Below are 15,352 nucleotides of genomic sequence, written 5' to 3'. Positions count from 1 at the left end.
TATGTACAAAGTGCTTGGGGAGCCTTTAATGAAGATCCCTATACAAATGTAAAGTAATTTCATTAGTATATTTTTCTCTGTGTGATATAACTGGGGCAGGAGTAATGAAAAGACAAATAGAATCATAGACTTTAAGGTCAGAAGAGACCATTATGATCACCCATTCAAAAAATCAGAGCCAACATGTAGTGACACTGACTGCCTTTAAAACTGTTTCAGTCTGAAGCGAAACTATCAAAATGGCAGAGCCAATAGAAAGTAGTTATGAACAACATGAGAATCTAATACAACATAGTGTTATTTATTCTTGAGTGTGCAGTTGAAAATGGTATAAAATGTTCCAGGACTAATTCACTTTCCAGTGAATAATACTGGCACACTGCCAATGCTTTAACACAAAGAACTATTAAAATCATATCGTGATAACCTTCTACCTTCCATTAGTGAGCAAGAGGAGTAAATGATGCCTGGGTGAGTGTGGTCAAGCCCTCTGTTTCCATTACGATACACAGAGAATAGCACCAATGTGTATCTCCATCTTTTCCTAATTTTCTGTTTGTTCACATTATAAACACCTAGCACTTACAGGAGTAGCTTTTCATCTTCTGAACACTGTAATAACATGAACTAATTCACTGATGAAGTACACCAAAGAAATAAATGTTACCCCAAATTCCCAGATAAGGAAAGATGGTAACCCCTATTCCTCTAAGAGGGACTTTCCCAAAGCAACAAGTGAAGTGAGCATCAGAGCTGACATTAGAACTCAGGAGCTCCTGGCTTCTAGTCCACTGCCGCATGCCTATCTATGCTCATAAGCAGTTCAAATATGCAAGTCTCAACTGTGCAAATCATAATTCTCTCCACTAACTACAATCAAATTAATGGATTTGTGATAATCTCCACTAACTAGAACTTGTTTAGTCATTTCAGGTGGCCAGCTGCTACAGGGCAACACCATTGGAACCTCATGCATCCTTCATCCTTTGTAGCTCTTTTGTAATGTTTAGGGAATTTTATTTGCTTCATAATAATGCCAACTGTTTTCTCTCTCATGGTGTGTTGTTTATGTCTTTGTTACTGCAACAGCTGTAGATACACCAGGACAGATTCTCTACTAGTAAAAGTCAGCATAAAGTCAATGGAGCCATGCTGATTTACACCTGGTGAGGATTTATCCTATGAGATTTAATTCTGCATTGCCTGAAACTCAAAGCTAGGCAAAAATGCACCTGTGTATTTCACCAAGAAAAATCCATTCCTAAATTCCAAGCTGGAACACTTTCCTACAATTGTCCTAGCTAACTCTCTCTTCTTGGCTGTTGAAAGGGAGTGATTCCAGCCCCTCTTGCTTGCTGTTCTTGTCAGCGGTGCTACCCATCTTTTGGTTGCTTGGAGAAGAAAATCTGTACCTCTCTTTGGTGCCTGGATGGTTACAACGTTGCTGAGCTTTGCCCTGCTTAAGCAAAGGTTTCCCTAACTTGTGTAATACAGAGGTATCATGTAGAGAGGAAGGATGAACCTTGGACAACTCAGTTGATCTCTCTGAGTATCAGCTGTCCACCCTATGAAACAGGGATAATGCTATTTCCCCAATATTTTTTTTGTCTATTTAAACTGCAAGCTACTTGGGTAATTACTGTCTCTTACTATTTGTTTACTCATCCCCTAGCACAATGGTGCTGCACTCTTCTGCAATAATCATCATCACTATTAGAGTGCTACTGTAACCCACACACCTTCTGGGTGTGGTGTTCTGTCCCATCCAGTGGTACTGAGACAACTTAGAGAGATAACATGAGTTTGCTCTACAGCCTTAGCTAACAGCCGGTTAGCTTTTAGCTCATGTGGTAGAGGCTCATACACTAAGCTTCAGAGGTCCTAGGTTTTATCCCGACTACCAATGACGGGGGTCTGTCGGTGTTACACTTCAAAGCAGAAAAATAGTAAACTCACCCTTAACACTAGACAGGCCAGCCGTGGTTTGAAAAAAATGGAGAGCAGAAAACTGCTCAGTGAGGCCAAAAACTGTTATAAAGCCTGAATGAGGAAGGAATCCCATTCAAACCTGGTTTTCATTTCCATGAAGACCCTTAGGTTACTACCTATTTGATTTAATATCATGTTCATCTTTCACATTATAGTGCTCTATTTTGTTAGGCATGATAGACATAATTGTCCCAAATAACTGTGCTAACATGTTTGTCTAATCCTCATATACTCTTTGCTTTATTTACACTTCCTTTGCCATTTGTCACAGCTGTGTTTGCTTTCCTTTTATTTCAAATAAGTTTCTTAGTTTTATTTCTTATCTTTCTATTCAATTCCTATTGCCAATATTTCTTTATTATTGCTGGTATTAGCTTATTCCCTGTACTGGCCTTATTCCTTGCTCTGGTGTGTTTATCCTTCTATACTACTCTAAGTCTCTCTGTTAACCATGATTCATAATCCAATCTTGTTTTTCCTCTATGAGAGCCTGTAGATGGCTCTGCAGCAATGCTGGGGATGCACAGTGAGGGATGTGACAAAGGTGCAGGGCAGTGACTGGCAGTTAGCAGTTGGAACTGCCCAGTTTCCAAGTGAGTGGTCTGAACCCATCCAATGAACTGTGACAAAACGTGGCTCTGCTTGTGCCAGCCTTAGAGACCAGTAATTAGTCATCTAAATAATTGCAGTATCATGTAATTGCTCATGTGTTGTTTTTAGCTTCATGAATTTCACTGGAGAAAGGAAATGTATAGCTGCCTTCATGAAGAACAGGCAGCTTGCAATGAATAATGGGGATATAAAATATACAAAATAATCTGTGTTCTTTTTTCTAGTCACCAATGTGAAGATTTATTAAGATCTTTGCAAAGCCTTCATGACAGTTTTAATTAAAATAAAGAAATCAGTTGCACTTTTCATTTTGACTGTTGTAATGGGGATCAGAGGTCACGTCTGAGTTTATATGTAGTGAAAAATCACCTAAAGGCTTGATAAGCCAAGTTTCTTCTCATTAGCTTAAGTGTCCCACAAATGCAAATAGTGAGAATCTGAATGGGTCAGCCCCTTTTCTCACCAGAAAAAAATACAGAATTTTGGTAAATGGCAGCATTAGATGTCATAAGTAATACTGGTAACCCCTAAGCATGGAGATAAATACCCACCGCTAAAACTGTAGAAATTATTAGGCATAAAATCTCAACTTCTGAAGCAAAAGAACATCATCATGACAAAAATAATATAACTATTTTTTTAAAATGTCCTTTTGTATATTATTTCCACCATATTACTAGTATATAAAAATAAATCCTTTTTATTTTTATTCAGCTTGGAAAGTGAAACTAGAGTGCTCAGTTTCACTCTTGCTGTTTCTTGTACTTCAGTACAATTGTGTTATATTTCAGTTGAACATTAGAGTGAGAGCATTTCAATTAAAACAGCTGTTTTAATTGAAATAGAATAATTTTGTGACACTTTTCTATTCTTATTAGTGCTTCTCACCTGGTCTTCAGACAATTATGAAAGTTTTTGATATTTCTCTATCATCATCATCTAATACTCCCAGACAAAAAAAAAAGAATCAAAGAAATGTAGATCTGGAAGGGACCTCAAGATGTCATCTAGTCCAGTTCTCTGCATCAAGGCAGGACTCAAGTATTCTTAGACCATCCCTGACAGTATTTAAATGGAAAATAGACAGTGTAATTGAGAGTAAAATACATGACAGGGATGTTGTAATTATTAAAAATCCAAACACTGTAAATCCAGGAAATTCAAAACTCAATTGATGTCATGCAATTATTATCAGATTATGATTAAGGTATTTGCATGTTTGTTGTATCAGATTACATTAAACAAAATATTAAAAGTCACATTTTCTCCCTCATGTTGTCCTTAAAGGGCACGGTTAAGATTATCCAAAGATTGAGTTGCTTGGGTGCTTTAACTGTGCATGTCCATTCCATATCTTAGGTTTGGATTGTTTTTTAAAAGTTAACCTTAACTCTGAATTTCCTGGGATCATAACACTTGGTACTGGGCTAATTACAACATCCCTGTAGTATATTTTACCTTAAATTACTGATATGTGCTCTCAGCCTTACATCAATTTTAATGTAGTTTTTGATTGGAAATTTCTTTAATTAGAAATTTCATATACAAACACAAAATAAAGCCAAAGGAATTATTACCATGTGATGTTTCTAATGATGTGAAGACATGAAGCATCAACTTTAAAGCATTTTTAAAGATTTCAGCTTAAGGGCTATTTTCACTGGTGGTGTGCTGTGGCTGCTTTATGCCATTCCCATACTGGTCACTAAAGGTGGGTTTATAGCTACATTATTTCACCAGAACAGTGCATAGCAGCTGGAGAGAGTATATTCTGGTTTACCTCTCCCTCCTGTCCTCCAGTTTCTCCCTGCCTTTACACCTTCTCACACTCCCCTGCACGTCCATACATAAATTTCCCCTTCCTTTCTATATCCTCTTTATTCTTTGCATACATACCCCTATTTCCCCATCTCTACTGCACCTCCTACATTCCCTGCGCATGCACACACTCATACACAAACCCTTGTGTCCTCCTCCCTCCTGCCCTCTCTGCTGATCTGATCTGGTGCAACAGGTAGCCAATGAAAATAAATATGTAGGATGAATGCTTATTCTGGATGCTATTTTTCAGAACTGAATGTTTATCCATCAGCAGAAGCTGAGGCATAACGTTTTTCCCTTCAGAAAAACTCATTAAGAATTGCCATCTTTCAAACTGGCCACCATCGCCAACTGATTCCGATTTCAGTCAAGCCAGGGAAGATAGTGACTTCCTATTCTGTCAGGAGGCAGAGATTTCACTGACAACAATAGGAGATAGGTGGCCATTTTGCAGGGGTCATCTGAGAGCCTCCTGAATTTTCAGTCCCATTGAGAACAATGGGAGATGTCAGTCATTTTGAAAGAGGGCAGTTCTTTAGCTCTGTAGAAGAAAATGATTTATCAGACCCTCATAAAGAAGAAACTTTTAGTTATGAAGAAATATGGTAAATAATAGCCATTAATCCTAAAGAAATTTTTCAACTGTAGGGCACAAGATTTAAGTGATTTCAAATTCTGGAAAGTTTGAAGTGTTGTTATTATTCTGTTATTAAGATCATTTGGGCCAAAAAAAATGTCTGACACCAATTTTAAACTGAGAAAAATAGAATAATTCATTCATTTCTAGCTAATCGGGAACAAAACCTTTGCATGTGAGCATCCTAAGTCTGTCCCCTGATTATATACCAGGGGTCGGCAACCTTTCAGAAGTAGTGTGCCGAGTCTTCATTTATTCACTCTAATTTAAGGTTGTGTGTCCCGGTAATACATTTTAACGTTTTTAGAAGGTCTCTTTCTATAAGTCTATAATATATAACTAAACTACTGTTGTATGTAAAGTAAATAAGGTTTTCCAAATGTTTAAGAAGCTTCATTTAAAATTAAATTAAAATGCAGAGCCCCCCGGACCGGTGGCCAGGACCCGGGCAGCGTGAGTGCCACTGAAAATCAGCTCGCGTGCCGCCTTCGGCATGCGTGCCGTAGGTTGCCTACCTCTGGTATATACATTCTGAGTATCCTGAAAAAAGGCTGCTAATAAAAAAAAAAAGGAAGAAAAAAAAAGGAATGCACCATCCTTGTGCAAGTTACTCAGGAGGAGATTTTCAAGGGGACAAAATAGGTGCCCTATTCCTATTGAACATCAATAGTAGCAGGGAACCTAATTCTCACTACTGCTTGTGAAAATCTCCCACTTGATCTCAGTTTCAAAGTAAAATGGGAATAATAATAGCTACTTACATCTACAGGAGGATCAGAAGGCTTAATTAGTTAAATGTGATAATTGTGGTTACAATCAATCAATAAAAATAATAATCTGATGCTCAAAATTAGTTTCAAGTGTCTTATTTCTCCTTCCTTACCTGCCGCCAGGTATTCCCACAATCAGATGTTATGTACATTTCTTCTTTATACTCAACCAGCTGGGAGCCCAGATTACCTGGACACAAAGGAAACAAGTAAATAAATAAATAAACAGGCAAAGCTTGCATTTATATAGTACCTCTCTCCTTAGCAAAATAAGCAGGAAAACCGATGAGGATCAATCAAATTTTGCCCTGGGATCCTTGACTGGGGCTGGCCTGATTTCAATGAGAGTCACAAGTGCATGCTGGCCCCAAATGATGAAGTAGGATTACTTTATTTTCTGCAGTAACAATAATTAATATTTGCTGTGTTTTTATTACATATTACATATGTTTTATTACATATTACATATTACATATGTTTAATTTACACGTAATTGGTTGTTGAGAGCTGGATAGTAACTGCAGGATGGGAAGAGTCAGGCTAATCCATATGATTTAAAATGACTCCACTGAGTAGAAACAGCATGGTTTGTGAGAGGCCCATAAGAAGACTTACCCAGACCTCCAGACTTTCTCAGAGTTATCTTGGAGACTGAAGTTCTGTCATCTCCTTCCCTGGTTCCCTCACCTCCTTCCCTGCCACAACACCTTTCTCCCTGCACCTGGACTCACTTACTTACTCTCTCTCTCTCATTCCTCGTTCTAACTAGAGTCCATGCTCCTGTGCGATGAACATTGGAAGAAGCTTCTTCTGCCAAAGTGCCAAATTGCCCTCACTCACCAGATGACCAGCCACTCTGGTCTCCATAACCATCTACGACATCTTCTCCTGCTCCCACATACCCGCTGGTGCTTTGTAGTATGAGGGAAGAGGTAGGACTTGGCAGGAAAGAGAAGGGGGCAAGTTATACGTATAAGTCAATGAAGGGGCAAGGGGGGGAGGAAGGCAGGGGGGAGGATGTAGAATACAACACACTCCTGCTATAAGTTCCAACCTCCTCTGAGAGTTCACAAACTTACCTCTTTCTTGACATATTGCCCCACAGAGGCATCTCCATTAACTCTAGGAAAATGGTCAGTCCTTAAGGTTTAACAGGTGCCTCTTGCTTACTCTTTAATAAACTACCCTTAGTACTATTATTTATTAATATTATTATAGTATCCCTTAAATCCCCAGTAGGGTTAAGCAATGATCACTGTATTTGGAATAAGAATCTCTCTGATTCAGGTTGTGTGAATATCTTTTGAGGTTATCTTGGCAGAAGCACTGCACAAAATTAACAATAAACGAGAATGAGTGTGTTTTTTTTCATTTAGTTTGCTCATGCTAAAATAAAAGAAAAAATAACATTTATTGAAGATCTAGGCCTTTGAGACCCATACTCTTGGTATACCTAGAGGCCAGCTCTCTTATGGCACTATGTAAAGTACCATCTTAGCCTCTTTATTCATCCTGAACCACTTTTCCTGTTTTATCTGGCTCATTTTATTCAGTGGTAGGAACATTTAAAGGAAGATTTATAGCACTTAAAAACAGTAGGTATCAAAAATGTGTAAATAAAAAAAGATTCTGAAGCAGAATCATATTCTCTACTCTGACACTGGCCAAAAAGCTAGCTCAGTATTTTGACAATAAACACTGAAGAGCAGTAGCTAGTCTTTAGAGGGCTGCAAAGCAAACTTGTGACGGGAGATCTCAACAAATACAGTTCCAAATGCATAGATTTCTATCTTGTGACAAGCCGCTCTTCAAATAACCAACTGTTAAACTGCCAGTCAGTTTACAGTAAGCTAGAAGAGACACAATCACAGTATGCTTTTGCACCTAAGTGTTATTATTGAGGGGATTTTGCCTTAAATGTATGATTTGTATGTTCTTGGGGAAAAAATAGATGACATTTGTCAGATTTTTTTTAAGTAAGAGACATAAGGAAAGAATACACTTGAGATTAGGATAGCATTATGAAATTTTACTAACATACTATATAAACAAATGTGTTAGCTATGAAAACACATACTTAGGGTTTATCTAGGATGAGAGACTTGAGAGAGATTGACAGAAAACACTGTCCAGATTTATATGTTCCATTTACACCATCAAGATTATGAGTACTTGGCTCTTTAATAGTTTAAATTATTTAACCCTAATTATAGTTAAAATGGGATCAGAAAATTCTCTATATCAGAGAGTTTATTGGAGCTAGCCTAGTATTGGCATCTAGAAGTGGCTGTACCTGATGCTTCAGATGATTACCAATCCTACCTTGAACCCCACTTCACTCTGAAAAAACCCAAAATTGAGTACAACCAACAAGCCATGCAATTCTTTGAGGGGAAAATTGCTTCTTGACCCTTAGGTAGGATTGGAAGATTTCAATTTTTATTTTTAATTTTAAAGGATAATATCAACATATATTTTAAAGTGTTTTTAAAGCTGTTTAGCGATTTAAATTTTCACCATTGTAGGAATTAATAATGGGGGTTAGACAATTATTTAGTGAGAGTAGAATATGTCCTGTGCCTCTCATTGAGGTGGGTTTATGATGTTGGCATACATAGGCGGCGGGTATAAGAGGCCAGGGAGGCTAAGCCTCCTCGAACAGCCCCGAGACCCCACTTGTCCTCTCCCCCAGAGATCTGCCTCTTCCTGTCCCCCCTTGCCCACATGGGGACCTCACTCAAGCGGTGAGCAGCTGGCTGGCCAGTGGGCAGGGAGGCTCAGGGGAGGAAGTGAAGAGGTATGCGTGGTGGTGGGTGGGGCAGGAAGGGGGTGAAGAAGCGTAAGTGGCAGGTGGGGAGCTGTGGAGGGGGTGAACAAGTGCAAGCAAAGAGGGGGGGAAGGCAGAGGGAGGGGGAGAAGAGGCACGAGAGGCAGGTGGGAGTGGGCCGAGTGGGACCAGAGGGGTGGAGGCTGAGAGGGGCAGGCCTCGGGGGGAGCCATGGTCTGAGCGTGCGCAGCTTCCCTGAATGGAGGAATCACGCACCGCCCATGTTGGCACAGTAGGGGCGTTACATTGGCGGGAGGAGCAGTTCAGTGTATGTATACTTCCAGTGTTTTGTCAACGAAAGCTGACTTTTGTCGACAAAACTGTGTAGTGTAGACAAGGCCTAAGAACTTTTTTGGAAACACTGTTAGTTTTTGGGTACAATGCTGTTCTTTTAAAAATTACAGCGCTCAAGTCTTTTGGTTATAGTAACACTGGATTCTTTTGTTCTCTTTTACACCGAGATGCCAGCATCACAGAAAACTATCACAATTAAATATTGTTTAGATATTCCTCCTACTGAGAGACAATGTGGTAATATCTTTTACTGGACCAACTTCTGTGGGTGAAACAGACAAGCATTTTCTTCTGAAGAGCTCTGTGAAGCTCAAAAGCTTTTCTCTTTCACCCACAGAAGTTGGTCCAATAAAAGATATTACTTCATCCACCTTGTCTCTCTAAAATCCTGGGACTAACATGGCTACAACAACATTGCAAACATCCCTTTGAAAGAGATTGGCCTGAGCTGCAAAATTGGGAACTGAGTTCTGATGCAAATTTTCCCATAAATTCAGGTATATTAATATCTAGGTTTTGGTGTGAACCAGTCTCTAATTATGAAGAAACTATCACTATCAGTCCTAAAAGTCAACTGAGAAAAGGAAGTAAAGTGGAGTTGCTTTGAGTATCCTCAGCTCCTACACATCTCAATGAGACTCAGTACATGCCAGGACCAACCCCATAATCAGGAATCAGGGAGTCTTTTAAAAAGATACTGGAACATCAAATTTAAAAGACACCTACAAAAATGAACAAAATGTATGCAACGCTCTTAGCAAATTAAAGTACAAACTTTCTCACCTTCCTTCTGGGTAACTGCATACAGGATAGCATGTAATGTCTGTTACACCCAATATAAAACAAAGAAAAGAAAATGGACAATAGCAAATCATGAATGTGCTAATGAGGGAAAACACAAGGAGCATGGAACACAAAAAACAATTGCAAACAAAGAGAATAATTTGAAAGACAGGTGAGTTCAAAGGGAGCTATGGGCAGCTCCAGGGTTTAAACCACCATCTCTGATCTTCTTTTTCTCTTTAGAGTTATGGACCATGCTTCTTCACTCCTAACTTTGAACCTCTCTTTCACACCATGCGATCTGATTTCCTTTATAGCCAGAATCTCTCTAACTATTCCACTGACTGCTTTCCTGTCTGTTTCTAATTTCCTCTCCTCTGCTAAACATGTTTATCTTCCCCTCTCACGTTCTTACTCTCCTTGCCCTTTGTACTGCTTTCATTACTACTGACTCCTGGTTCTTTTGAATACAAATCTCTGTACTCTTATGGTTCCAGTCTTATCTTTCCTAGCATTTCTTTTGGCTGTTATGGGTTGGCAAACTCTCTTTCCATTTTCATTCCATACCAGAGGGTTCGGTTCCTGGTCCACTCCTCGTCTTCCTTTGCACAGATTATAGTAGTCAACTATTGCTATTTTTGCTTTTTGCTATCATTTATATGCTGGTAATACTAAGTATTCTTATCTCTTCTCTCTCTTATTGGTACTTCTCTTCATGATCCAATATAACTGTACTTTTTTAAATTGCAAAGTGCCTTGTCTAAAGGAAGATCTTCTGTAAACTAAAGAGCAGTCGTAGCAGTTACTGGGATAGACAGTCTTTCATACTAGGTAGTTGGTTTGATGATGACTGGACGATGCTACCATCCATTTGCTGTTTAGTAACATGAGGTGGGATTATGGGATGTATTAGCAGGAGTATTGTAAGCAAGACACAAGAATTCTTCCGCTCTACTCTGCGCTGGTTAGGCCTCAACTGGAGTAATGTGTCCAGCTCTGGGTGCCAAATTTCAGGAACGATGTGGACAAACTGGAGAAAGTCCAGAGAAGAGCAACAAAAATGATTAAAGGTCTAGAAAACATTACCTATGAGGGAAGATTGAAAAAATTGGGTTTGTTTAGTCTGGAGAAGAGAAAACAGAGGGGAGATGATAACAGTTTTCAAGTACTTAAAAGGTTGTTACAAAGAGGAGGGAGAAAATTGTTCTTCTTAACCTCTGAGGATAGGACAAAAAGCAATGGGCTTAAATTGCAGCAAGGGCGGTTTAGGTTGGACATTAGGAAAAACCCTCTAACTGTCAGAGTGGTTAAGCACTGGAATAAATTGCCTAGGGAGGCTGTGGAATCTCCATCATTGGGGATTTTGAAGAGCAGGTTGGACAAACACCTGTCAGGCATGGTCTAGATGATACTTAGTCCTGCCTTGAGTGCAGGGGATTGGACTAGAAGACCTCTTGAGGTCCCTTCCAGTTCTGTGATTCTATGAGTGAAATGAGTTGGTAAGTTTGGTTTCCGTTGTGCAGAAATGTGCTTTTGTCAAAAATATGGCCACCAATGGTGCTCTTGCTTACAGGCTTGGCAGAGAGGCTATGTGTTGCACTGGGAAAAGGAATGAACTTTTTCAGCTGTGGACTAGGACTAGGAATGTGAACTAGGAAGCTTTTAGCCGGCACCTGCAGCATCTACATGCAGGAGTTACAGTACTTTGGTGCCCACAGCTATTCAGATCCCCATAGTCCGAACTGCAGGGCAGCATAGACAAACCCTAGGTCTTCTCCAGGTCAGAGTTAAGAGACATGTAGGCGGTGCATACAGGGAAACATGATTGCTGCTGGGTGTACTGCACCTATTCTGTGGATTTATAAACGACTTAAATTTCCATTGCCGTCAAGGCAGCATTTTTCATGGGAACTACATTCCCTTTATATATGTTTTTAAAGTCAAGTCTCCAACTGCATAAAAAAAAACCCTGCTAGACAAGACCAGCCAGCTACACAGTGCCAGAAGTATGTCTAACAACACTACAAAATATAAACCAATTTACAACAATAGATAATCAGGTAGAACTAACTGAACAAACCCCTCAAGTTAAAGAAACTCTGAAAATAAAGAGACAAAGATCGAGTGAAAAATCAGACACAGGAACACAATAAGGATTTCACGAGCAGTCAAAGTGTCTTGAACACTTCCAACCTCCAACTGAGTGCAAGCATTAATGAACCATATGCATAAGTGTAGCAATCAAGAGAAAGCAACAAAAAATGTGCATAATAACAGCCAATGCAATCAAGTGACACAGAAAGTGAGAAATAGCCAAATTGTGAACAGCCCCAGGAGAAGAAGCCAATACATGAGAGAGAAGAATGAAGTGAAAGACGTTATAAAACAACACAACTGAAAAAATATTGAAGAGCTACAATCTGAAAAGTTCTGTTAAAAAAAAAATCCCAAGCAAATTCTGAAGCTCCATGTAGCTGCTGTGAAGTTTGTGATCTTCCCTCACTGGTCAGTCACCTCTCTCTTGGCTTTCTTCACCATGTTCAAACTTTGCCCTGATCTTGAAAGGCTCTTCACAAATCTGCTCTATCTCAGCATTTCTTAACCTAGGGTCCGGGGTCCCGGGGGCATGAGCAGGTTTCAGGGGGGCCACCAAGCAAGGCCAGTGTTAGACTTGCTGGGACCCAGGGCAGAAAGTCGCAGCTCTGCCATGTGGGGTTGAAGCGCGGGGTGCCAAGCCCTGCCACCTGGGGCTGAAGCCAAAGCCTGAGCAACTTAGCTTCGTGTGAGGCCCTGTGGCATGGGGCCATGGGCAATTGCCCTGCTTGCTACCCACTAATGCCAGCCCTGGCTTTTATATGCAGAAAAACAGTTGTGGCACTGGTGGGACCAGGGCCTGCTCCAGGCACCAGCGAAGGAAGCAGGTGCCTGCGGTGGCCAATAGAAAGGGACGGCAGTCTGTCTGGTATTGAGGCGGCACGTCTGGGTTTTCGGCGGCTGTTCGGCGGCCGCTCAAGCGCTCCGCTGTAGTGTTCAGCGGCAATTCGGCGGCGAGTCCTTCACTTCATCTCTTCCTCTTCGGCGGGAGCTCAATCGGCTTTTCCTTTATTTTTTTTTAATTTTTTTATTTTATTTTTCGCTGCTTGGGGCGGCAAAAAAGCTGGAGCTGGCCCTGGGTGGGATGTGAAGTTTTTATAGCATTCACTTCACTCTGCCAGCATTTCAGCCTCACCAGTCTGTCTCCCTTTCATATCTCCATGCTTTCTTCACTGCCCTTTATAGTATCTTGGAACACCTATCCTTACATGAAGTAATAAGTAGACCTGGAGAATAACTCATGTTTAAGTTTGGTGCCCATTCTCAGAAGAAAAACAAATAAAAAAAATTCGGTTTGACCGGAACCCAAAAATTGCTGAAAATTTTTGGCAGATCAAAAAGTCTGTTTTGGGTCAAACAAAAATATATTTATTTCTGGGCATTTTTAAGGGCTAGATTTACAAAATAAACAAAGGATATAATGCTAATTGTCTTATAACTTTTAGCTCATTGGTTAGTGCACTCACCGGGGACATGGGAGACCCGTTATTCAAGTATTTTATTCAAAGTGGAACAGCATCAACAAGAGAACCCAAGCCCAGAATTGCCTGGTGATTAGGGCACTCGCTGGGAAAGGGGAGCCCTGGGATCAAATCCGTGCTCCTCAGCAAGAATTAAAACGTGGTCTTCCACAGCCCTGGTGCAAACTCTTACCACTGGGGGAAATGTTATAAGGCGGGAGGCAGTGGTGGCAACTAATTTGGCTAATTCTTGTCACAAATAGTTTTGGGTTGACTGAAACTACATTTTCAGCAAATAAACTAGTTGTCCAAAATTTCCCCCCACCTATCCATATTCTAAAGTTCACTGAATGCAATGCATGCACACACAAACTGCAGCACCATTGCCCATCTCCACTGTTTGCCTGGTGATTCGGACCAAGTTCTGCCCCTGGCTACATCAGAATAAATCTGGAGTAATTCCATAGGAACACAGCAAGAGCAAGTCTTTTCATTTACTTCAGTGGGGTCTGGATCAGGTCCACGTACACTGTCTCCAAACAAATAATAAATAACTAAATACTACTACTATACTCTGATGATAGTTCAAATTTATATTGAAAAAGTTATTCCACCATGGGCTGAAAAATTAACCAGCTGTACTGTATACCATTCAAAGCTGTAAATGAGACTATTGTAACCCACAGGAGGTCACTTTTTAACCCATAAAGCCAAAAATGTCCTCTAATAGCTGGAACCTCAAGGGTATAGGTTCACCATACTCTTTTAAAGGATTTTTCTACAGAGTCCATCTATTGAAGCACTTCAGGCTTAACTTATAAGATCATGTGAATCTTTCTCTAACAATAGGCCTGCCCACTATCTTGAATTACTGCAAGTGAATTCCCTCAATTTTAGTTTCTGTTGTTACACAAATTAAAACTTAGCTTTACTCAGAGCATTGCTGACACCCCTTCTATGGCCCAAGCCAGTGTGTGACCTTTTTGTTTATTTTATTTTCATGCCATTTTAACTTTTTTTCAGTAATACATTTTCCATTCATTAATGTGTGTTATGTAATCATTTATTTAATTAATTAATTTTCAAATCTTTTTCTTTTCTACATTATAGAAGACTTGCTTCAATGCAAATAAATGGGTACCCAAATGCAACCCAGAATGGGACAGATTTAAATTCTTCAAATATGGGGTGTTCCCCCCCCCAAATTTATTATAATATCATGCATATCCTCTTCCAGATGTTTCTGTAATGTCTAACGCATTGTTAGCTCATGTAGTCATGTGATTTGTTTCAAGAAACGGCTAGCCAGCCAATAGTTTTTTTATTTCAAAGCTAATAGTCACATCATAGAGCAAGAAGGCAAAACTATTTTTTGGTCAAATGGCCCTGCCCCAGCCAAGTGGTGTTTGTTTGGCAATTTGAAGTTATTGTTTTATAATGGGGGAGGGGGAGAATCTGACAATGTGTAGTTGAGAGGAATCTGTATGTGTCAGTAGAAGTCAAACATCTGTCTGTTCTTTTTTCGTTTATTGCAATGGTGTCATAACATGCAATCTCCATGCATGAAGACATGAACTTTAATACAACATATACAGCACATCTGGGCCAGAGATGACAAAGAGTAACTTAACTGTTCTGTACAGCAGCTGAAGTACTCAATATATTTTAATTAACCTCTGCAATTTGTTCAATATGTACTATTTGCTTGATTTATTATCTGGAAAAGAGGCTAAGAACAAAAAGTTAGTAAACTGGAATCTCAAAATTTACACTTCTCTTAGCATTTTTCACAGAAGAATCCTTTACAGGTTTAAGGCTGAACGTAAAAATTTACACATCAATTGGCCCACGTTGAATGGCTTATACCATAGAAGCTTTTGCCAAGATTAAAATACAGTAAAATCAAGTATAAATGTGAAATCCTATTATATTCCTTAAAGGGAGAAGACTAGTTTTAAAAATAATTTTTTAATGTGCCGCTATTACATTTAATATTTGTCTGCACAATTTACATATATTTCAATACTAACAATATTATTTCTCAGAACTATTTATGACATTTTAG

The 15,352-nt window shown here is 39.5% G+C and overlaps 1 protein-coding gene across 9 annotated transcripts in view; it reads right to left on the bottom strand.

The window, feature by feature from the left end:
- SORCS2 (sortilin related VPS10 domain containing receptor 2) overlaps nt 1-15,352 on the bottom strand; it is a 767,814-nt gene that overhangs the window by 72,700 nt on the left and 679,762 nt on the right. For all 9 annotated transcript variants that reach the window (XM_039541213.1, XM_039541219.1, XM_039541216.1 and 6 more), the window contains one exon: nt 5,943-6,019. In XM_039541213.1, coding sequence (XP_039397147.1) covers nt 5,943-6,019 — 77 coding nt within the window. The remainder of the gene's footprint in view (nt 1-5,942; nt 6,020-15,352) is intronic.

Source organism: Mauremys reevesii, linkage group 5 (assembly GCF_016161935.1).
Source record: "Mauremys reevesii isolate NIE-2019 linkage group 5, ASM1616193v1, whole genome shotgun sequence".
Lineage (NCBI taxonomy): Eukaryota > Metazoa > Chordata > Testudines > Geoemydidae > Mauremys > Mauremys reevesii.
The sequence above is the reverse complement of the archived record's forward strand: the minus strand, read 5'-3'. Positions and strand labels throughout refer to the sequence as shown.